Raw genomic sequence first — 25496 nt, 5'->3', positions numbered from 1 at the left:
GGCGCATAATGACCTAGGCCAGCAAGCACAAATGGGCGGGGCACACACTAACAGATAGAGAGAGAGAGAGGGATAGTGTGGAAGAGAGAGTGGGAAATAGAATCAGGAAATATTTGGCCGAATGACGCATAAAACAAATCCAAGACTCTTGAGAGAGACCTGACCAAGGGTTGTTGTTGTTGGCCCCACAGAAACTTGACGAACCTCGCTTGATGAGCCAAGCGAAATCGTCATCATCATTGCTATCATCATCATCATCATCATTATAGTAGTAGTCGACGTCCAGTTGAAGCCAGAGACAGAGACGAAAACGAAGACGAAGACGACGTAAAGTTTTATGAAACCCTCAAGTTGAATATACTTTTGGGGAAGCAGAGTGGGAAATGCCGGGAAGAGGGGAAGAGGAACTTGGGCATGAGCATGGTGGCCCATATATTTTCGCTCGTCTGACATTAACGGCTGCTATCGCCCGACGCTCAAGCAAAGGAGAACGACGACGACGACGACGATGTTAGCCTGGGCATCATTACTGGCAGTCCACGATTTATTGACAAAAACCGAAGCACCGAGACTAGAATCAACCGAAATTTAGAATCGTCTAACGTCCAAGGCGTCCAAAGCGTCCGAAACGTCTTGCGTCTTGGCCTGCCAAAAAGGATTGCTTCTCCCTCCCTTCCTTCTTTGCTTTGCCCGCATCTTTCCCACTCTGTGGGTGTGGCCTAATGCTTTACGCTTTCGCCTTTGCCTTCTACTTTACCTCCGAGTTGAATCCCATTTGTTTCTATGGGCCATTTCGTTGACGCTTTTCGGTTGCCACTTGAAGGGCACCAAATGACGTTTCTCCCTCTCAGGCACATGGAATGCGTCAGCATTTATTTGATCTGCCACATCAAACTAAAGTCTACACAAATATGTTGTGAACTTTATAGGAGTAGTGTATGTAATAGAAGTTCATTTGTTATTAGTCAGTTCTATATGCCAGCAGAATATTTAGTGGAAAGGAATACGTTATAATATGTTTATAATTCCACAAACATCTCTAACACAACAAAGTTACGATTATCTTCAATTCAGTTTATAATTTAAACTATTTCAGAGTTTGCTTTTATGCAATTTTTGAATAGGTGCAGTTCTCAATATTATATTATACTTGAGATTAAAATATAATAACTCTGAGAGTAAAAGCATAAAGTACCCATATGTATATTACTAAACAGGAACGTATATTTAATATTTTTATTAGTATTTTTTTATAAAAATCTTAAGTCAAGATTTTCAATCTACTTTTCAATATAATATTTGATTCTTTCTGTGTAGTAATTATATTTTTTATCAAGTTACTGGATTTATATTTCTTGCTAATATTTTTTATAACAATTTTAAGAATAGTAAGTATAATTAGTTGATTTAGTATATTTATTTTAAGTTGATAATTTTTAGATTGTATTTTTATTCATATTTCTAGACGGTTGACATTTTAAAAGATAGTTTTTCGACTTATAATCCTTAATTATTTTATAAATGAAAAATGCTGATATTATTAATCCGCATCGTACGTAAATAATAGATGGATTTTCTACTTATAATCCTTATTTGTTTTATAGATGAAAAAATCGTGGATCTGAATTATTCAAATTTTACACTTCGATGACGGAAAAGTCATTCTTAAAATCTTTTTTGAAAGGTTAAACAGTAAGCAATTTTGGAAAAATTACTTTCGTGCTTACAGGAAAAATTGTTTTTAAAGTAGAATGATTAAACATAAAATTGTGTATGACCAGATATATTCAGATCAGTGTTTATAAATAAAAGCTTTATATCTTATATCATATCTTATCCACAGGAAATTTATTTATTTCATTCATTTTTATTTTAGATTCAAATAAATAAAAAATAAAATCAATATTTCTTTATTAGTAACATTTAATTTTTGATTTTTTAAATAAAATAAAATGAATTGAATGTTTCTATAGCCCAAATTTAATAAAGGTGTTCTTAATCACTTTTCAAATTGTCCAAGCTTAGTGCATTGAGTTTTAATCATGTGCATTCTTTTCCTTAAAGAGTTGTATTATTTAGTGCAGTTAAGTTTTTTGGCACATGAGCAGCTTTCTCCCCTATCGCCTATCGCCAAGCTCTAAAACAATAAATAAATAACACTCGACGTAGTTTCATTGCAATTTGTGTTATATGTGGGTGCTGTAGTTGAGACGAGGAAGGAGTTGGAGGGGGGAGGAAAGCTCAGTAAACTGCTGGAGAAGCTGCGCTGTGCCAGTTGGCTAATGTGACTACCGCAAGCTAAGGGCAATTTCGTCTCCCCTTCCCCATCCCCTTCCTCTCTGCACTCCCTTGCAGTTGAGCTGATGATTCATATGCCTCTACCGCAAAATGTCTAAGCTTTGCCTCCCTCCTCCCCCAGTTTCCTCTTGCTCTTCCTCCACTGCCTTGTCGTCTGGCAAGTGTGCAAGGTCTAGCTCTGATGATGTTCCTGGCCTGAGCTCTGTTCTGTGTTCGGGGGCCCATTCATTTGGCTGAGAGAGCGCCTTCGGCATATTTTTAATTGCCTAATTTTGCGACTTGAGTGATGGGAAATGCCTGCTCCGAGGGTTGTTGTTGCTGTTACGAGTGCTTCCTTCAAATGTCGTCGTCGTCGTTGTTCAACGTGATAAACGCGCCCGTTTTGGCATTTTAAAATTCGTCGCCAAAACAGAGAAATCATCCCCCCTCTTTTACCACCCCTCCTCCGCCCTCTTCTTGGCTGGCAAGTGGCTTCATTTGCTGTCGCTGAAATATTTCAGGCACACACAGGAAAAAGGGAGCGTTGTCAACCAGCGCTCGCGGCAAATTATGGGACAATATTTTAGGCTAATGTTAATGTTTTCCCAAAAATTTTCTCATTGTGCCAGCAAACCAAGCACACTCCTTCCCATTCTCCCTCCCCCTGAGGCCAAATCCGTTAAATTATTGAGCTGAAGGTACTTTTCAATGCGGTTCGCTTGGCTTCGGCGTCGGCTTCAGCCTCAGTTTGGGTCGCTTTCGTTTGCCTCCATCTCCATCTCCTTCACCTCCTTTTTTGGGGTTGGGGTTAAATGAGCAGCGACACTTTATTCTCATTGTTGTTGTTGTGTTGGTTTTGCTTTGCTTTGCTTCTCCAGTTGCAGCTCTCGAATTCGTTTTTTTTTTGGTATTCTTTATTTGTTGGCAGCACAATTTCGAGTCGAGTTGCTCAGGTTCTGTTAAATGTTTCGGAAAGGCGAAATGAATGAACGCGAAAGGCTTCGCGAATGAATTAGTTGTTGAGTTGACAAAGTGCAAAAGAGAAGGAGAGACTAAGAGAAGCGAGACAGAGAGTGTGAGAGACGTTTTAAGAGAGGTAGAGCTATAGCTTGAGCTTAATCTTGGAATCTTTTTGTAGAGATGGTATTTTAAGAAATATGTTATTATTGTCAAGTCTTCAAAATATAGTTCGAAATTATTGGAAAATTTTATGACGATAATAATTTGAGGATATGAAATCATTAAGAGCACAATATATTGATCAAGAAGATCAGAAATTCATTAGAATATTATTCAGTCTAATGTTGCATATGACTAATCTTATGATTATTAATCCGTCGATAATCTAAATAAACCTTCTTAAAAAACAATTCTAAATACAAATCAAGTGTCCATTGTTCAATCTAAATTATTCTTAAATTTTTACACTAGAACTTTTATTTAAGTTTTTTAAAATTTTATTAAAGATTGGATTCTTTGCAGTAAAAAATTTGCACAACAATTCTGAATACATAGAAATCTTCAAGGATTTATTAAACTACTCTAAACAATTCTGAAATTTAATTATTTCTGAATAAAAAATTGTTCAAAGATTTTCAAAATATCATTGATTTTACGATTCTTTAAAGTGAAAAAATTTGATAATATTTCTAAATATAAAAAGTCTTCAAGCTTTCATTAAACTATTCTAAACTATTTTAGGATTTAACAAATAAGATTTATAGAATATCATTTAATGATTACACAGATATACGAAAATCTTCAAATCTTTATTAAACTATTCTAAATTATTCTTAAATGTAACAACGAAAATTTGTTTTTTAAAGATTTTCAGAATATAATTGAAGATAAAAGTAAAATTTAAAAATAAATGTTTTCCAAAAATTTTCAGAATATCATTAAAGATAGTATTTTCTCTATATTAATAAGTATTCAAATTGAAAATTGATATCTATGTTTCAACACTTTTTAATGTTAGAAACGTTGAAGTCCTTATTCCAAAGATGAACTCGTTTAACTTATTCTTTTATTATTAACTAGTTTTCAGCAAAATAAGGAAAATCTTTCTTAAACTTCATAATCATCAACGCAAAACTTGTTCCACAAAATTTTTTGTAGCTTTGTTGAAGCATATTAAATTTAGATTTCTGCATAAGCAAAACCATCATTAACCTGGAACAAACTTCTTAGCCCCCTTCACAATGGAAAACATGTTCAAAATTATCCGAATTGCATTTGCCAGAAAAATGTTGTTTAGCTTTGTTTGCTTCCGTTTTTTGTTCTGTACTTTTCCTCTTTTTTTGGGTGCAGCACAGAGAAATAGTTGCAGGTTGTCGGTGGGTTGATTGTGCCCCAAGCCCATCACATTGCAGACACGGTGTGTGGCACACGTCGCAGCAAGATAAAGTCCCGTTGAAGGAAAACACCACAAAAACCTGAGCCCCGAAAAGCTCTAAATCTTCTACCAAGAGAGGTGGGTGGGGAGGGGAAGGGGAAGGGGAAGTGAATGGTAGCTCGTCCAGCCGTGTTGCCATTATTTTCTCTAGCTGCCGCCTTGTCTCGAGCACCATAAAACACTTTAATAGTTCTTTATACCCCCCACACACACACACACTCAACCCTCAGAAGTCTGACTGACGTTCTTCTTCGATATTTTCTTTTCGACTTTTGGCTGCGGGCTCGCGTTTTTCGGCGCGTTTTAAAATTATGGCAACGCTGTCACTTCAATGGAGAACAAAACACAAAAAAGCAAAGAAACGAAAAGGAAAACGAAGCTCCACCTGCTGCCTTGGGGCCAATTGTTTTTTTCCTTTACTTACTTTCTTCTTTTTGGTTGCTGCCTTCGTTTAATTTTTCGAGAGCAGGCGTCTTTAACTTTTATTTTTAATGATTTCTACAGAAGCCTTTGGGGACTAATTCATGGCAAGCGACGCGCATATGCCTCGAGACGCAACAAATTAACCCCGTTCACCTGCCAGCCTCGAAGTCGCAGCAACCCTTAACCCTTAACCCCTTTGCTCATCTCTGTCTCTCTCTCTTTCATTCTTTTTCGCTTTCTTTCGCTCACTTGAGTCAAGTGCTTAACCGCTTCAACACTTTGATTTGATTTCAGTTTCAGTTTTCGCTGCTTCACTCTAACTCTTTTCCTCTTTCCCTGGCTTCTCTCTCTTTCTCTCTCTCTCTCCGCTTAATCAATTGCTTCGGCTTTCCAGCTTCCAACTTTCTCTCTCCCTGCGACCTTGTCACATGACACCTGCAACCTTTTTGCGCGTCGATTTCCGTTTCCGCCGCGCTTTTTTGGCTTTTTGCTTGCTTGTTTTTCCCGCTGCACAACAATTTTTGATGCCTTTTGATCTTGTGTTTGGACTTGGCGTGTTTTTAAATTAAATCCTGTACATTCGCTTTTCCCCCTCCTCATCCTCCTCCTCCACCTCTTCCCACTCACTCGTTGTGCTCTTAAAAATGGCTTCGCCATTTGCTGCTGTTGTCAGCATAATACGACAAAAAATTGCACGCTATGTTTGATGTTTAATTTTATTAAAGGATTTTTTGTTGTTGTTGCCAGAATCCAATTAAAATTAACCGCCGGCACTGTTTGTCAAAAATAATTCAAGACATCCACCAGGCCTACAACAACAGCAACAACTACAACAACAACAATGGCAAAAACAATATCGAAAGCGTCTACAAACATCCTACACACAGAAATAAACAACAACAGGTGCGCCTCGCTAAAAAATACTTTACAATAATATGACTTGTGCCATTATGATTTTCTTTTAACTTAAATGAAATTTGCAACATTTTCCGATTAATGAATATATAGAGCAAGTGAAAAATATAAATACTCTCTCTACTCTCTTCATACTATTAGGGAAATTGTAATATAACTTTGGAGGATGGAGTTACATTGAACATTTAATTGAATTAAATGACTTTTCGGAACTTATTTTCTAATAATTAAACGTAAATGCTTGCAGCTCATTAAAATTGATTAATTTTTTTATGAATGTGGAGTTGTTAACCTAATTATTTAGGTTTATTTTTTTTAAGCATGTAGATTTTGTTCAACAATATTATAAATGAATTAAATTTGTGTTGAAACTGGAATTTGTTACTAAACTAAATACTTATGCATATTATTTTTATGCTCGTAAAAATTTTTCTAAATCATATGAGGCATTGGCAAAATTTGATGGAGTTTATTAGGAATTTTCAAACTAAACGAAATGCTTAGGTATATTTGTTTTAAGCCTAAAAATATTCATTAAACAAGTACAAGATCTACAGTTGAGTGTCCCGATATTTATTTACCAGCTACCCATTTAGAAATAGAGCAAAACAATGCGGTATTACTCTTAAAATACACCCAATTTATATACCACAAAAATACTAAAATATACCGAAGGCTATATTCGGTAAAATACTACATTCGAAATATACCAGATATATTATTCTTAAAATATACCAAATATATATATACTAAAAATATTAAAATATACCGAATGCTATATTTGGTATGTCGATAAGTTGTACACTCAAGATATACCAAATAGTCAACCCAAGCTACAAAATTATCCTTGCTAATCGATTTTTGTTAATATGCTGGCGCGGAAGTGGACATGGTAAAGACTTTATGGCGTCGGAGATGCCTTCTTCAGCCTGTAATACTCTTCTATCCAATAAGTAACGGATAAAATAATACACCTAAGTATTCAGTTTAGATATAAACCCTAAATATTTACACTTTCAGCTATTTGTGCTGCTTAAAATTGAACAAAAATTGTAGAAATTAAACATTCGTCAAGGATAGAAAGACAAAGCGAACACTTTTACTACGGTAGCCGAGCGGAAAAGGTCAATCGTGACAATCGGGATCATTGTTTGACTAGAGATTTTCGGTTTGAGTGATTTACGAGGGGAAAGTCGTGACAGGGTCGAAAGGAGAAGAGAGCTCGCTATTCATAAGGATGACAGTTGAGATCGGTAGACGCATAACTGCAACAGTTTATCCTTTATCCTCGGATCTCGAAGAAGGGAAAGTGAAATTGAGGTCATAAATCAATAGACGACACTGCGCCCTTTTTGCTCACCGGACAATTGTTTTTGGGTCGGGTTATTGTTAAATGCAAATGCAAATTTGCAACTGTGTCAGCGAGTGTTGTGCCAACACACACACGTTGCACATGCGTCGCCCCCTGTAGACAAGAACGTTGTTGTTTTGTTGTGACATTGATGCAGTTGCCGGGAAAATCGCATTTGCCAACATTGCGTCGTCGTCGTCGGCTGACGGATTAGTGCGGATTACTTTGCAACCGAAGCGCAGTCAAACCTAGAGAACGCGTCTCTCTAGTGAAAGTTGTGTCAGGTAGTTGAGCAAATCTTTTTTTCTTCTCTTTCCGTTTTTGTTCTGTAAGATTCTTGTGCCGTGACGCACGCAGCGAGACGGAACAATTTGCTGCTCAGGCCCAAAAATGTGTTGGCCCAGTAGGCGTTTTGTTTGGCTACGATTTTGACCAGGATTTAGGCTCATTAAAGCGAAAGTGAAAGTGAGAAATTAACTGAAAAGGTCAAGGTTGAAGGTCTGCAAATAAATGGGTATTTAAAAGGTTTCCAAAGCATTTAAATATAATAAAGATATTAATAGCTAGTAAATAAAATAAACAATAAAACCAAAAAAAAAATATTTAAAAAAAAACTGATAAGTAAAGGTCAATTGTAAGGGTCCATAACAAGTTTACTCAAAGCATGAAAATACAATAATGGAATTACTAAAAAATTAATTTGATACACAAATTAGCAAGTAAAAAAAGCTGAAATCGAATATGCCCAACTATACAATACTCGCTAACTATTATGAATAGAAGGAAAACAGTGCGGTATTATGCTTAAAATATACCAAAAATTCCGTAAAATACCGAATAGTATATTTATATACTAATTTCTGCCTGTTACATACATTTATTGCAAGTACAAAGTAATAAAACTACCAAATATACCATTAAATACTAAAGAATACCGCATGCTATATTTGATGTATTTACCAAATATTGCTTCTTCTTATATATTATATATATATATATATTCTTTTATATTATATATTACATATAGTACATTAAAATGCTAAAAGAAAAATAAATGAAACTAAGTATTAAATAGTTGAGATTTTTAATTAAAATTTTTACTTTACATAAACTAAACAAAATATATTTAAATATTTGGATATGAAGGAGATTTTGAAAGATTGAAATTTTGTTGTCAACATGTTTTCCAAAATGAAAAGTTGAAAAGTTCTAAAGCTAGCTAAATTTATTTTCATTTAAAAAAATTCAATGAAATGAATAAAATGCATTTAAAAAAAAACACTGTTTTCTTTACTAGTTGTTTTTGAAAATCCTTTGTTAGTATTCGAAGTAATCGGATTATCAGTTCTTAAGAATTTATTTAATTTGATAATGCTGTCAAGTTACTGCAACTTAATAATGAAGCATAAAATTTAACTAGCAAATTTTTGCAATAGTCAGTATAACAATTTTAGAAAGTATAAAAAATTGATGTACATATATTTAACATATTATTACATTTTCTGATTCAAATTACTTCGATTCACTTAATTGAATAAAAGTCAATACTTAAGCAGGATAGTAAATGATAAACGCTGCTGTCTCTATACCAAACTATTTTTCTATCTGTGGCTAACTGTGTGCAAACTCTAAACAGGATCTTGTCAAGATCTTTAGCAGATAGTTGCATTACGATCACGTTGCTTTTGCTTATGCTTTGTGAACGTTCAAATTGAAAATGCGAGAGCGACTTTGAGCTGATGTAAGAGCGCGGCTTGTGTTCGTCTTGTGTCTATCATAAGATGCGTCTATCAAACGCAATGCGCAGTCAATTATCAAATTAATTAGCTAAGCCTATCAAAGGTGCTGTGGCTAATTGCGAAATTTTGCACGATATGCTGTGTACCGTGGGACACAGTAAAAATCAAGTGCATCTTCTCGTTCGGTGATTGCAAACTGCAAACAGAGAACGGGGCAACAAGCTGACAACTTGAGCTGCTAATGAATGATTGATGTGTGTGGCAATCCGCAAAGTGCATACCAAAGAGAGAGAGAGAGACTGGTAATTTGCTGACCTTGCATTTGCATTAATCATCATTGATTGATCACTCTGCAGTCACTAAGTACAGAGAGAGAGAGAGAGAGATCGCTCCAGAGATCGACAGGGCGGTAGCTGAATGTGGCAGCAGCTTCAGTCAAACGAAAGAATTTGATAGCAGTGACTGACTGACTGTATGACTGACTGACTGACTGACTGACTGATTAACTGTTGGACTGACTAACCCGAGTGGAGTTGGCTGCTTGAGTGACTTGGCTGAGTGACTAATTAGCGCGACGAGCGGCGTCGTATCGGGGCCTCTGATTGATGGCACCGCGAAATTTAAGAAGGATGCCAGCCAAGCTGTCAAGTCATTGCGAAAAGGATTAGCTTGGGCGATCAAATGGTGCCGCCGCTGCCACATCCACAACAGAGCTTCCACATTATAATAAAGTTGACACTGCTCCGACTTTGTTGCAGCAGCAGCATCAGCAACAGCCTGATGATGGATCAGACTGAATTGCTCTCGCTCCATGCGAAAAGAAATCAACTCGAAAAATAAAGAGACCCAACTCCAACTCTGGCAAGTTTTGAATCCAACTCGCGGAGCATATTCCATCAGCTGTCACAAAATATGTCACTGTCAGCCGCATGAGATTTACGCGAAAAGAGTTTGTGTCGAGTTCTGCGAGAGTTCTTCTCTTCTTCTCTGCTGCTTTTTTTTGGGTGCGTTTTCGTGGCCAGATTGACAAGGGAACGGCTGCTAATCCAATTTAATTTGAATGTCAGTTCGTCTGGAAGACAAGAGCAACAACAACAACTAATAATAACAAGCAACAGTCGGAGATCTGTTCCTGGATCTCTCCTCTCCACATGGAATTAAGAACTTCTGATTTGCCTTTCACTCTTTCGACTATTTTTTTGTTGCGGCGTTTCGAATTTGTCGGCAAATCTCGCGCAGATTCCCAGATCCACAAATTCTTACTTCTCCCCTTCTTTCCCGCCTTTCCCCTCTCCACAGTCTGCCAGACACATGTTCGACTTAATTTGGTTCACTGCATTTTTGGCGTAATTTATATTTTTTTTTGCTCTCTTCTCTGCCTCTAACCATTTGATATGGCCCCTCAAAAATAAAAAACAATCGAGCAGTCAACAGAAGCTAAATACAAAATCGTCCAAGCTAAATTGTCTGATCTGAAATATGATATTATTGGACACTACTCTCCCTTTCTTTCTCTCTCTTATACATATACAATCAATGAATCCCTGCAGCACAGTAGTTTGTTTGGCATCTCATCTCATCCACACTCGCTTTGCTTTGCTGCTGCGTTGTGATTCGATTCGTTGTGATTTTTAATTCAATTTCGGTAGCCACAATGCACAATGTTGTCAAGGCAATTCTATCCAAGAGCTTAGAGTTTGTCGCAATTTCGAGGAGCAAACAATTCAAGGAATTTCGAAATTCATTTGATGATGACAAAATCAATGCAAGCTGATGATGAGGTAGAAATACTTGAAGATATATAAAACAAAATATCTAAAATTAATATATACATACATACAAGTATATAATTAATCATTTCTATAGAATTTCAAGAAATTTGTTTTGAATTACTGTCTTCTTGAAAGGAAACGTTTTCAGGCTTTTGCAAATAAAATTTTAATGAAACAAAACGAATTTATTGACAGAAATACATTCAAATAGTTCAAATGAAATAAGAAAGGAATAATAGGAGTAATTTTAAAATAGAGTCACGGATAATAACTATAATCTTTATGAATTCTGAACATTTCGGTTGCAAACAGATGAAAATTGTAGAAATTTTGTAAGAAATTCTTTTGTTTGGCAACAAACCCCTTTTCAATACGGATCTTAGTTGCTATGACTGACAATCAGGTATAATTTGTATGTAATACTAAATACTAAATATATCATACGGTATGTTTGTAGTATTTTGTGGTATATTTATTTGGTATATATTAAGAATTATACCACACTGTATTACATTCAATAAAAAACTGAGTAGCGAGCACATTCGACTGTAACTTTCCTACTTGTTATTAATTAAACTTTTAAGCAAAAAACTTAAAGGTATAAAATTTTAATTGTATTTCCATTTTATATCTTTATGTTTTATACTTTTTAATTTTTTAATAATAATTAATTTTTATGCCAACTATTTTTTTGAAATTTTTGATTGAAAGTCTAGTTAAAGGGAAGTTTGAATGCAACAAAAAGAATTTAGCTAACGATATTGCGATGTACAAAGATATTAAATTAGCTAAAATAACATTAATTCAGAAAGCAACCTTTTCGTTATTATTTCTTCCAAAATTCGCTTAAATTATCTCGAATTTGTTGTGCTCAAATGTTTTGTATTTTGAACATCATAATTGAATTCTTAATGCTCGATGTTTGGTGTAATTATAATATATTTTAATAATGGTTTTAAAACACTACTGTTGATAGTTGATAGATGTGCTTTCACAATAGGCAACTTTAAATGAAAGCATTTCTAGCTAAAAGTCGTCTCAATAACCTCTGATAATAAGCGACAGAAAGTGCAGAGCAAACTTTACTGATGCTCAAGTTAGTTAACAGTTAAAGAGTTGCTTCTGCGGCTAATCACATTGTCAGTTGGCAAGTCTGACAAGACTTCAGCAGCCTTCGCTGGCTGGCTGTGAAACAAACTCATTACGCGAAACCGAGAAGCCCAAAGGAAACTCTCCAAAGCGAAAAGCAAGAACAAAAAGTGGCGCGATGCTTATCAGATGCTTCCACCAAACTGCGACGCTGATAAAATATTTAAAGAAGCCACAGCACACCAAACAAAAAAAAAAAAAGACACTCGAAAAGGAAGAAGCAAAAAAGTTGACTCGACTCGCGTTTATTTAAAAATCGATCGCATCGACACACACAACACAATGGAGCAACAACACACAAGCAAAAGCAAAAGCAAAATGTCGAGTGATAGACAGACACAAAACACAAGCCCAAATTCCAGAGCAGAGGCTCCAATAAATTTCATTAAATGCGCACGCGTGCGACGAACAAAACCAAAAACGAGCCTCAAGAGAAGTCGAAGAGGATCGCGATTTGGAGAAGACCAGAAGAAGAAGAAGAAGGAGAAGGAGCTGCAGCTACTAACTCAGTTAACAGCAGAGACAATTGCGATGGACATCTCTCTCGCTGCGCCTCGGAACTCAATTCCAGTCTCTACTCTTTGGCTTTGGCTTGCTTTTTTTTTTGTTGCGACTGCCTAACAAGCTGATGAGACATGAACGCGCGCGCTTACCAAATTCCAAGATGTCAACGCAAAATCACATTGTGCGCCATTATTTGCAATCCCAATGGCCCAAAGGCATCTGGAGCAGTTGCTGCTGCTAATGCAATGCAGTGTCGTCGTGTCTCATAAGCCATAAACATAAATAAAGGCACCTCCACACTTGGAACGAGAACGATTCTATATTATGGGATGACAAAAACCGAAAAGGGTTCGACAACAACGATGATGATGATGATGAAACAATACAATGGCCAACTTCTCCAGATAAATCTGTCTTATGCAGGCACACACGAATCATGACTTTACAGATGAAACATGGCATGGTGTGGGGTCAATCTGCATTTAATCCCCGTCTAGTTTGCTTCTCTGCCACGTTGCACCTCGAAGGCTGTGATTTCGTTGCCCGGCACCATCACATTGCCATTGGAGAACATCGCTGTCGCATCGGCCAGATATGCATTACAGTTGGTTATAATCACATTCTGATCATGATCCGTGCAACTGAAAATCCCCATCAACCTCAGTTTGTTCCTCAGCGTCACACGCACCAAGCAACCCAGCCATTGCTTCAGATTCTTACGGCCCGGCGATAACTTGACATCCGCCTCCACATCGGGTTGATTGGTGAACACAATGGGCTGGAACTTGGACTCCATTACAGCTGAAGTTGTTGCAATACTTTTCTCCATCGACATGCTGGAAAATTTTATTACGAATCTATCAATCAGTAAATTTCTAAGCATGCTCTGTTTAAGGGAATTTTAGACTTTGATTTAAACATAATGAAATGTCTGATTGGTAAGTGGGATTAGGTTTTATATAAGTTTTATATTTATTTATTATATTTCACTTTGTTAAGACGCTAAGAAATGTAAACGTTGCATACAAAATTGTTTTATTCCTCTTCGAAAGTGTTCATCTACAATTTACAGTACTTCACAATTTTAGTCAGAGATTTTAAGATGTTATAACATACTTCGGTAAATAAGTAAACGGTTTTAAGACCTTATTACATAATTATTTATGTACCTAAACGAGTGGCTGTCTATATTCGCAAATAAACCCGTAATATTTGGAACATTTATCAACATTCATTTTGAAACCGATCCGTAAATTTATTGTGCCGCAATGTTCGATATTACCACCATTGTTTGGTTCATTCTCATCCCAATTCAAATAGCTTGCTTTGGAGCCCGTTGCAATCGAAGTGAATTCTCTCTCTTCAGCTTAGTCGTTAATATCAATTCAATAGACTGTGTGAGAAGATAATTCATTCTTGATTGCATCAAATTCAGCCTGATTTTTTATACTAATCAAATGTGCACCCATTGCCAAGCATTTGTTAACTGCTTAAAACCAGTTGACTCTGCCATAATTTGAGATATTAGAAGATTTAAGTAAGCTTGTAAGAAAACTAGGATCCAATACACTTTGATGCTGGATTGAGATAAGATCTTACATAAATAGTATAAGCAATGTATTTCCCAAAATTAAAACAACAATTTTATTTATATTTTTTTACAGTAGCTCATACATTTTTATTTTTTTTATTAAAAAGCAAAAGTGTTTTTTTTTATTTCAAATAATTTTGTATTTTAGCTGTTATCAAATGTTTATTGTATATACACAATATCTATTTCAGTTGGTTATGAGGTTCGCAAATAAATAACTTTTTCCTGCCACATTTGGAATCATTCATTAGATGAACCTCCTTTTTGTACCACAATTCACCGCAATGCTCATTATTATTTTGGTTGTTTGGCTCATTTGGATGCCAATTGACGTATGAAGGCTTTTGACCCGTTGCTATCGAAATGAATTCTCCTTCTTTAGCCAAATCGTTAATATCAATCCAATAATTTTTGTTTGCCTGCAATTTCTCCTTGATTGCATTGAACTCGTCCTCATTTTTGATGCTAACCAAATGTCCACCCAATGCCAAACATTTGCTAACTGCCTTAAACCAATTGACTTTTTCGGTGTCTTCAATATAATAATATTTCGAACCAATTTTCTTATAAGGCAAAGCAAAGTAATCGTTTATCTTTGCAAGCCTCTCCTGTATCTTTTCACTTAGCCTTGACAATTGTTGCTGCAATGTTGAAGCTACAAGTCGCATATTAGTTAAATTCAAATCGGCATTCTCCTCCTGTGTTTCTAACTTTTTCACAGTCTTGGAGGCGCACGGTTTATCAGCTTCTAGCTTTAATTGTTTCACTTCACTCTGCAAGTTTTTCGCATATTCTACGAGAGCTTGTATAGGCTTAAGGCAATACTGTCCGCATATCGCTTGAAGTTGGTTCGATACTCCAGGTTTCTGGAAATCAAAATCAAAATTCAACATAATGTGTGAGAGAATAAAAATCAACTAAGAGGAAGCGACTTAATCACTAAAGAACACAAATATTATTCGTGGTATAAATATATACAGAATTGCAAAATAGAGGAATTAAGCTTTGAAACTGTTGTGTCTTGTTTTCTATTCCATAGTATATAATATCCTTATAGGCTCTGAGTATTTGGTGTAAAGATTAAACATATCACTTACTTGTGCATTGCCAGAGAGAACAAAGAGACACGCAAGTAGTCCAAAGAATATATTCATTGTGCTATTCTCGATAAACCGTAACTGGCTTAAACTGAAACACGACTAAAGCATTTCATTTAAATTAACGATTATAAATACGCTAATTTTTAGTAAAGTTTACCAGAGCAAATGCATTTTATTCGGATTAAGTAGACGCCAGTTGTTGGCCAGAGCAAATGAATTTTATTCGCATTTAGTAGATGCTTCGCTTTTGCAACAAAAAAGTGAATAAGCTTGTATTCCTATATAAAAGTTTTTTAATCGGAAGTGCGGAGAGAGAAGGAGAAGAAGGGGCAAAATAAATGTCACCATGCTACCCGTAGTAATCAAAGTGATTTGTCCCTCTTTTTCTAAATCGTTAATGTCAATCCATTTCATTTTGTTAAACTTTATTTTTATTATTTGCTTTGAATTTGAACATGTCAAAATAATATTTAAATAGTTTGCACATCTATTTTTTGAATACGATTTTATAATCTGCACAATGAAAAAGTATTTTATTTATTTCGAATATTATTGTATTTTAGCTACAATTATTTACAGAAGATGATATTCCTCAATTGAATTATTTTGTGTGTATTTACTTCACCTATTTCACTTGGTGTTTAGGTTCACAAATAAATAACTTTTTCTCGTCACATTTGGAATCATTCATTAGGTGAATCTTCTCCTTGTACCACAAGTCACCGCAATGCTCATTATTATTTTGGTTATTTGGCTCATTTGCATGCCAATTGAGGTATGAGGGCTTTCGGCCTGTTGCTATCGAAATGAATTGTCCCTCATCAGCTAAGTCGTTAATATCAATCCAATAATTTTCATTCTCCTGCAATTTCTCCTTGATTCCATTGAACTCATCCTCATTTTTGATACTAGTCAAATGTCCACCCCTTTCCAAACATTTGTTAACTGCCTCAAACCAGTTGACTTTTTCAAGTGTTTCAAAATGATAATATTTCGAACCAATTTTCGTATGAAACCCAATTACTTCATTAATTCGCTCTGGAAGGTATTCTTCTACCTTTTCATTTAGCGAACTCAAGTTCTGCTCCATTCCGGTTGCTATAAGTCGTATGTTTATATAATGCAACTTGGTTTTTTCATCTTGTGAATTAAACATATTCTCAATCGTAGAATCGCATTTGTTCTCCGCTTCGTGCTTCAAAATTTTTATTTCATCCTGCAATTTTTTGCAATGTTCTAGCAGCGGCATTATACTAAGAAAACAATAACTTTCACATGTGACTGGTTGTGGGTTTGGTTGTACCCAATTCTGTAAATGAAAATCAAAACTCATCATAATCGCAAAGGCAAAAGATATAGGTGATATAATGGCATATTAGTGCATTTAAAATATACTATAGAGTGTAAAATATAGCAGACAAGCAAAGCTTTTAATAGTCGACAGCTGCAGTAGGTTTTTGCTGTATAAAATTATTATATCAATAGGTTTTAAATTTTCTACAGACATAGCTAGATCGTGTTGGCTTTTTAAAGGTATAAAGCTACATAGCAAAAAGAAATAGCAAAACTCTTCAGAGCTAAGCAAAATACTGAAAATATATTTAAGATACGCCAACACAATGCATATTTGGTATTAATATATACTAACTCGTTAAGACTATGGATTTTTGGTGTGTACCAAAATCGAAGAGTTAAGCTTTAGAATTCTTCATACTTTTCGCTATTCTATGACTCATTTATAATATCCTTCTAAGCTTTGAGTAGCGTATGTAAAGATTAAACATATGTAAAAATATAAATATAAATCACAAAATGATTAAATATATAACTTACTTGTGCATTGCCAGATACAACAAACAGAACAACAAGAAGTCCAACTAATAAATTCATTGTACTTATCTCGATAAACCGTAATTCGCTTAAACTGAAATACGACTAAAGCATTTCATTTGAATTAGCGACTTTAAATACGCTAATTTGTTAATATAGTTTATCAGAGCAAATGCATTTCATACGGATTGAGTTGACGCTTCAGTTGCTTTGCCAGAACAAATGAATTTGATTCGCATTTACTACGTTAGATGCTTCGCTTTCGGGTCTGAGTGTTATATTAAAGTTTATAAATCGGAAACGAAGAGTGGCGTATGCAAATTCCTGTAAAGGGAGAAGACAAGAGTAATTCCTACTGCGGGGGTACAATGAGGTTGGTGGCATATCTTGAACGTGGCTATCGTGATGGCAAATCTTAGCATTTGCCCAAAAACGCTGTGCACACAATGCGAGGAGGCGCAAAAAAAGTGTCGCCATGCTAAAAGTCGCTCGATCGACGGTTGCATGCAACCGTTGCTTGCAGTTGTCGTTGTTGCACCAACAACGAATGCTTATATACATTTTGTGTCTGTCTGTCTGGCTGTCGACGTCTGCGTCTGCGTCGCTGTTGCTGTCGTTGGCAATGTCTGTGTCCATGTCCGTCCTTTGATGACCACAACAAACTGAAAGCCGGCACAAGTCCGCAGTCGTCTGCGCAACAGTTCAAAGTTTTGAGGGTCCGCTGCCAATGCCAATCCGATTGCAGGCGTACTCCTATAAGGTAGCCAAAGTGAAGCCAACTGAAACTTGCAACAGACGGAGCATCCAAACAGCAAACAGAATACAGCAAACAGATCTCTGATCTCTCGCTCGCAAAAAGTTGCCAGTTTTGCAGCAGCCGCTGCCACATCGAACAAAAGCATTCGGCACAGATCAAATTGGATTTACATTCCCCAATTGCCTCAGGTGGCTGCTATGACTTACATGGGCACTACGTAACGCCTCTAGTTTTACGACTTATAGCATGTTGAAATCCCCAAGATTTATCGATTTCAAAAGGGGGAAGATACCAGTAAGAGATCTGAAACTACTTTGATATTCATTCTTAAATATAAAGATAGATTCTTCTTTTTATAAAAGTGTGTTTAAATATTTAAAAATTTAAAATACATAAATATACAAACAAGATTTGAAGTTATACACAATTTAATATTAGATTATATTTGTACATATTTTAAGTTACGGAATATCTAAATCCAAAATATATAGTACACAATTTAAAATAAGTAAACATAATATTTCTTACAGCACTTTTGAAATTACTTTTAGTATTTTGAACAGTTTAAATAAATTATTTCTTTTACCAATGAAAATATTTAAAATCAAATTGACTGTTAAAAATTACTTTTAGTATTTTAAATAGTTAAATATATTCTTCGGTATTTTTAATATTTTTACATAGTTCATGGCAACCTAAAACTTTAGCAATTCTAATTCGTTTAAAAATACTTTTATTTTCTTACACTATTTTAATTTTAATTATAGTTTGTGATTTGCAAAATAATGTTCCAAATTTCTACCGAAATATTGAAATAAATGTTCTCTATAAACAATTATTTTTAAAGATGATTGCAGAGAGAACAAGAGATTCTTTTTGAATGTATATTTTAATTTGCAATAAAATTTTACGACAAAAAGAATTATATTTAATGCTGATTGCAGACAGAACTTCGTAACGCAATTTTAAAGAGTATTTTGTAGTCGTTGCGTAATGTAGAAAATTTTGTGTTTCGTCGCGCTGCAAAAATGAAAACACAACAAGAGCTCCCGACATTGGCGATCGATCGTATTTGATATATTTGCTCCTCGAGCTGTGGCAGTTGCAGTTGCAGTTGGAGTTGAAGTTGGAGTTGAATTTGCTGTGGCAATGGCGATGGCGTCGTCAGGCCGCAAGATTCAGTCTCTTGTACCTCAGGCCTTCAGCCGTGCACTTTTGCAGTTGCTTTGTTGTCCATCCGCGTCGTCAGCAGCAGCAACCAAAGCAGCAGCAGCAGCAGCAGCTACCAGCAACAGTTGCTGCCGTTGCAGTTGCAATTGGCGATGACGATGCCGTTGTTGTTGCTCTTGCTGTTGTTGCAGCTACACCTTCGCAGTGGAGCGATCCCCATTGCCGATGCCGCGATGCCAATCCTCGCAGCTCGACGTAGTGTTTATGTCGTTTATGTGAAATATCAGCTGCTCATGTTGAGAATGTTTGCTGCCTTGTTGCGTCTGCCACTTTTTGTTGCACAGCACACCACAGCACAGTTGTTGTTGTTGTTGTTGTTGCTGTTGGCCTCGTCTGTCGTCTGTTGCTTGTCGTTGGCGTTTGCCTGTTTTTGGCCTCAACGTTTTGTTTATGACTCTTGCAGCCATTGGTCAGCCTTAGTTTACTTGGCCAGCAGCAACAGCAGCAATTGCTGCTTGAATTTCAAATCTCATGCAGCATGTTCAAATACCCACACTCGACACAAGTTTGCAACTTGCAACTAGCCTCGCCACACGCCACAATAAACTAAATTATTGCAAAACGCTGTCGTTTATTTTTCTATGCATAGATTTGCACCACATTTCAGACTTTTGCACTCAATAAAAACTTTAAATAAATACGAGTATCACCCAAAAGCCAAAGCCAAAGCCACATCCAAAAGCGAATACGATCTCCAACGATATTTGATTGTGCTTCTCTGCCCCTTTTTTGTTGAGGGTCAAATGGTGGCACACAGGCCGAGGATCGTTTTGTTTTATCACTTGGGGGAAAGACGATCGGAATAGAAGACTTCAATATGAGGGCGGTTAGAATTTCACTTGAAGAAATATGGAAGATCAAATAAATAATCCATAAATAATCAAATAGAAATAGCATGAATATAAATAGAATTACAAATTGAGATCATATTGTTATAATGAATTACCAATGATTAATATATTCCTAGCGTTCAATACCTTTAAAATTGTTTCAAAGTATTGAAAATTGTAATATTTCTTTTTTATATACTGCAATTGGGTCTTAGCTGCTTTCAATCTGGTATATTTTAATCTCTTTAGTATATTTCGAATTTAGTACTTCATTCATATACAAAACATGGCCTTTAGTAAATTATAGAGAACAAAAGAGTCTTAGTCGTTTAGGCTGAAATCTGGTAAATAAATATACCAAACACATTCATTGGTATATTTTATTTTTGTGGTATATCTTTAGGTATGATTTAACCATAATACCATACTGTTTTACTTGTTTTTAACAGAATTTATAAATTGTTCAGTTTTACAAAAATTACTCATTATTTGATTTTTAATTCTATACATTTTTGTGTTTCTTACATAATATTAATCCAACAATTTTCATCTATAATTTATTATCTACCATTAGCTCAATCATCTGCACAAAAATAGCGCAAAGTGTTCAAATTTGTTTTAGAAAATGCTCGGCATATATTTTTTTGATGAATTCTTTGCGCTGCTTTTTTATAACAATTTATGAGTTGTTTTAATATTAACACAAATGGTGTCGTCGCATTTATTTTTGGCGATTATTTATTGCCAGTAGCAACAATGACGCGCCTCCATCTCTTTCTCCCCTTCCTCTTCTCCCATTTGCTGACGAGATACATTTGTATCTTTGTGCTGCATTTGCCGTTGATTTAACTAATTGTCTTCAGCACTTTTCAATCGATGGCTAGAATGGATATTTTTCGTGTTTTTTATTCCAGAAACTATGAAGATTGTCGCATAAAGAAATGTTTCTCTTCGGTCAATTTGATAGAGTGTTGCGTGCTATATAAAACAAATATATGACAGACGTTAGTCATAAATATGCCTTGGGTTTTAGACCAAAAGAGCTGATTCAATGATGAAATTGTCGCTGGGCGACAAAACGTCGCGACTGAATGGCAGCCGAAAGATACAAGAAATTATAAATAGTGGGTGTATCTCGTATGTGTATCTTTCTCTCTTCGATTGGCTTGATTGTGATTTACAGCAATTTATATATTTATTCAAATTTCTTTCACTCTGAGCATGTGTGTGTGTGTATGTATTGTCTCCCCGGAGTGCTCAGCTTTTTGGGGGCAGATGTGTTTATATTCGTTTTATTATGTAAAATGCCTTTCACGACCCATCAACGCGGCTCATCAGCATTAAATTATGCGGCAATCAAACATCGAGATCAACTCGAAAAATTCAAATACAAATTTCACATTGGAATTGAAATCGAATTCAAAGCGTTACTTATTTTATGCGTTTGTTTTTTTATCTCTTTGATTTTATATACGTACATATATTCTCTAGCTTTCCCTCGTTTCCTTTGTGTCCTGCTCTAAATTGCACTAATAGAGACATTTGTGCGCATTTTGCATTGCATAGCAAATAGCAAGGCTACAAGAAGTGAAGCAAATGTTGCAGGCACAGTGGTATGAAGTTTGTTATATTGTGGTGATTTTTTTGGAAATATTTTTGAGTACTAAATTTTATAATAATTGCATTGTTTTGTTTTAAAAATCAAAAGTATATCAACTCTTTTAATAATCTACAATTACATAAATTATTATATAAAATATGTCTTCAAATATTCAAATATAATTATATAAAATGGTTTGCCCTGACTGACTGACTGACTGAGAATTATAAGCGCATTTTCTAAACGGTAATAGATATTTTTATCTATGTATAAAATATTAAATAACATTGTTTTACAAAATATGATAACTTATAATTCAGAAATGATTAAATTTGCCAGATAGCTCTTCTAAAAATTTTTTCAAACTTTATTTTATAAGATCTACAATATAGAAAGTTTTGAATGGAATAGACAATTTAATATAATAGATTGATAATTTTGCTTTAAATTTGAATGGAATAGAAAATAGTATAATGAATTCATAATTTTGCTTTAAAAACTCAACAAAACATGTGAATTATAATTCAAAAATGATTCAAAATGCAAGACAGCATTTCTACGATTAACAAAAAAGAAAATTTGGAATGGAATAGAAAATTGTATATATTGAATTGATAATTTTGCTTTATAAACTTATTGTATAATTGAATTGCCATAAAATTGTTGTATGATTATTTTTCGCTTCACTTTTCTACATATCTTGCCCCACTGTGATCTGTGGCAAACATTGAACTTGGTGAATGCGACGCCGCTGCAGGGCGTCAGCTTGCACTCATTTGTCTTGGCTGCTCTGGGGCGCTTTGTTCCCCTCCAAAAAGAGCGTGAAGATGTATTGTGAGCGGGAGGGAGAGTGCAAGAGAGAGAGGGAGAGAGGGGAGGGACACGATAAACGCAGCCATCCGTCAGTTTTTAATATTTTCCATTTGTTTTTCACTTGTTATTTATTGGCCGCCTTTTGCGCCAGCCAAAAACTGTCAACTCGATGTGGCGACATCGATGGAGCTGCCTCAGTTTGTTGCCGCTTCTGTGGCTGTCGCTGCTGCAGTTGCAACGCTCTCTCAAGTTGACATCCACTTGTCATTGAGTGTGGCAAACAACGAAGGCAATTTGCATGTGCAAAAAAACATTCACCACGATGACGATGATGATGATAATGATCATGCTGATGGCTCCGCCTGCAACTTTATTTGCTGTGAATGCAAAATTTTTGTTGCACAAAAAATTTGTCGCTTCGTTGCAATTAATAAAAAGTTGGCGCAGTTTCTCCCCGCCTTCTGACGCTGCTTGCTCATGTTGTTAATATTTTGTAAATTAATGTTCGATGCAAGAATGCGGACGTGCAACACACACACACACACATACAATGCTGCATCATCATATTGCCGCCGTCTAAGCGGTGGCAGGGCCAACAGTTTTTATTGAAGTATATCATTAAATTTGGCATTTTCACTTGCGCCTTTCTGTTTTTTTCTGCACATAAAATAACCATATTTTATTTGCTTTATTTTCCTTTTCTGTTCTGCTTTTTTTTTTGCCACTTTTTTCGGTTTTTTGTTCTTTTCGCTGCGCCGCGACGGCGTCTGTTCACTTTTGTCTTCTCAATGGGCAACGCGTCAGCAGCGATTTGCACAAATCAGAGCCAATTACACGAACCCAGAGCAAATGTGCAGACACTTTTACGACAAGAGACTGGCTTCTTACATCATCTCGGTGGCTTGGAATTTACATGCTCACACACGCAACGACTGTAAACTCAAAGTACTACACGCAGATTGACCATTCTAATGGTATCATAAAGAATACATAACAATACAGGCAGTCAGTTAGCAAATAATAATGCCAAGGGGGGAGCACACAAATGGCTAAAGAAACATGTAGTAAAGTTCACATATGGATAAGCCGAAGAAACTCATGCGGATTAAATTGCCTTTGAGAAGTGCTGAAAGAAAAAAGTGTGATAATTGAGGCGTTTTTGTATTTTATTGAGCAAAGAATTGTCTTTGAAATTTAATTATTAATTAGTAGCTGAATAGAATATACCTAATCAGTTTTTTATTTTATTGGGAAATTTAATACATTTTTCATAATATTAAAAACAAATAAAACAGCTAAGACACTCGCTAACCATTTTCAATAAAAGTAAAATTTTTTTTTTAAGTATACTCAATTCATATACTGAAAAATACCAAAATACCCAAGTTACTTTGTTTGGTAATATAATAATATATGTGATAGTATATTTTATATACTGAAAAATACTATAATATGGTATATTATAGTATTTTTCAGTATGCTGTATTTGTTCTTATAATAATATATGTAATCATATATTTGTATACTGGAAAATACAAAAATATACCGAATGCTGTATTTGGTATATTAGTATTTATTTTAATAATTTAGTATTTTAGCGGTATATAAAATATACTATTACATTAAAAACGTTATGATACATTTGCTACGATACATGAGTATAAAATATACCGAAATGTGACCCAAAGCAAATACAACTCGTCACAATTCCACAAATTTTTATTTAAACTCTTGCTTCAGCACTACTATTTTTGGTTTTAATTAGATAATTATTTTATTAACAAAAGCACAGACTTAAAAATGTAATAAATGGAATGAAGATAAAAAACTTCACTTTAATTTTTAACTGCGCGCTTTTCGAATAATTTTATCCTATATTTATTTTATAAATAAAAAACGATTATTAAAAATATAATGTATTACTACAATATAATGCAGATTCATAAATTTTACTATCCATATACAAAATTTCAGGCAAAGCCCAACGAATTATTAAACGCTTCTCACAGAGCAATCTCTAATCAGCCATTCAAAAATTATAATTAGCATTAAATTCCCAGCATACTCGTATATCCAAAATGTTAATACTTTATTGATTTAGCACATATTTATAGCAAATAGTTAAACCGTTGACTATCTCAAATATTTGAAATTTATTTATACAAAAAATGTACCCCAAATGTGCTATTTTCAAATTAAATGGGCGTCTATTTTTAAGTGGAGGGCAAAACATTTTTTAAACAAAGTGCTTGCGGCGGTAATCCTGCGGATCAGTGTTTTTATTTTCGCAATAGATCCCCAAAAGTGATCCGCGAGTGTGCGCCTTAATGGCATCTGTCCATCCGACTATCCAACCGACTGGCTGGCTGCTAAGCAGATGTAAACTTGAGGCTGAATGACAGCGAACATGCCAAGCATTTTGGCCGCAAATATACACATGTTTCCATTTCTATTTTCATTTAAAACAGAACCTCAAGGCAGGCGTTAAATAAATACTCGTATTGTGCCAATTTAACATAATGATTTATTAGTTTATTTATTTCTCAAATATTTTCATTTGCCAGCAGCCAACAAAAAAAGTTCTTTCACAACCCATGCAGAATACCATCATCATCATCTCTCATCTCTCATTCACAGTGAAACCACCCACGCGACGAAACAAATCCGTTGTGTCAACACAGAAAAGCAGGAAGTGGGGGCAGAGAGGGAGAGAGGGGACAGAAGTGTCTCCGAACTGTTCGACCGCGGGTCGCGAAGCCACTGCACTGCACATTGATTCAATTTACGAGTCTGCGGACAGAGATATTGACGAGATCTTTTTCTGCGGAGAGAGCGATTTGCTGGTGGTAAAGTGCATTTCTTTTTTTCGAGATGTTCCAAAATGCGGAAATTCAAATGCGTGGGACTTTGGCGAGAACGACGAGTAACATTCAGCTGAGAGTTATGTTAATTGTTGACACGTCAATTTGAATCACGACTTACACTTGTCTGCCTGCGACGAGGCGACTCGAGATTATTTACGATTCGCCGGGTGAAAATCGCAATTATCATTTTTTATTATGATTTAATGGTCCCCAACCAAAAACAAAAAAAAAAAAAACTCGAGAATGAAGCTGAAGTGAAATGCTTTCCATTTATTTGGTAAGTATCCATATATATTTTTGCCTTTCACGATATTCAAATATATGAATACACTCGACGATATATGTATTTAATTTTT

At 35.2% G+C, this 25496-nt stretch overlaps 2 protein-coding genes and 1 long non-coding RNA gene across 4 annotated transcripts in view; 1 reads left to right on the top strand and 2 right to left on the bottom strand.

Annotated features, from left to right (window-relative positions):
* LOC133839642 (uncharacterized) overlaps positions 1 to 25496 on the top strand; it is a 65195-nt gene that overhangs the window by 26827 nt on the left and 12872 nt on the right. The window contains exon 3 of one of the 2 annotated variants that reach the window (XR_009894115.1): positions 24914 to 25417. The exons of the other annotated variant lie outside the window; for it this stretch is intronic. This is a non-coding gene — a long non-coding RNA (uncharacterized LOC133839642). The remainder of the gene's footprint in view (positions 1 to 24913; positions 25418 to 25496) is intronic. 2 annotated transcript variants of the gene reach the window in all.
* LOC133849074 (accessory gland protein Acp29AB-like) lies at positions 14228 to 15339 on the bottom strand. Its single transcript, XM_062284939.1, has 2 exons — positions 15214 to 15339; positions 14228 to 14982 (listed from the first exon to the last, which is right to left on the bottom strand). Exons 1-2 carry the CDS (start codon positions 15268 to 15270, stop codon positions 14299 to 14301), a joined length of 741 nt encoding a protein of 246 aa, XP_062140923.1. The 5' UTR covers positions 15271 to 15339; the 3' UTR covers positions 14228 to 14298.
* Positions 15721 to 17166, bottom strand: LOC133849069 (C-type lectin domain family 4 member K-like). The gene is made up of 2 exons (XM_062284925.1): positions 17050 to 17166; positions 15721 to 16525 (listed from the first exon to the last, which is right to left on the bottom strand). Exons 1-2 carry the CDS (start codon positions 17104 to 17106, stop codon positions 15842 to 15844), a joined length of 741 nt encoding a protein of 246 aa, XP_062140909.1. The 5' UTR covers positions 17107 to 17166; the 3' UTR covers positions 15721 to 15841.

The sequence above is a fragment of the Drosophila sulfurigaster genome, chromosome 2L (assembly GCF_023558435.1).
Source record: "Drosophila sulfurigaster albostrigata strain 15112-1811.04 chromosome 2L, ASM2355843v2, whole genome shotgun sequence".
NCBI lineage: Eukaryota > Metazoa > Arthropoda > Insecta > Diptera > Drosophilidae > Drosophila > Drosophila sulfurigaster.
The sequence above is the reverse complement of the archived record's forward strand: the minus strand, read 5'-3'. Positions and strand labels throughout refer to the sequence as shown.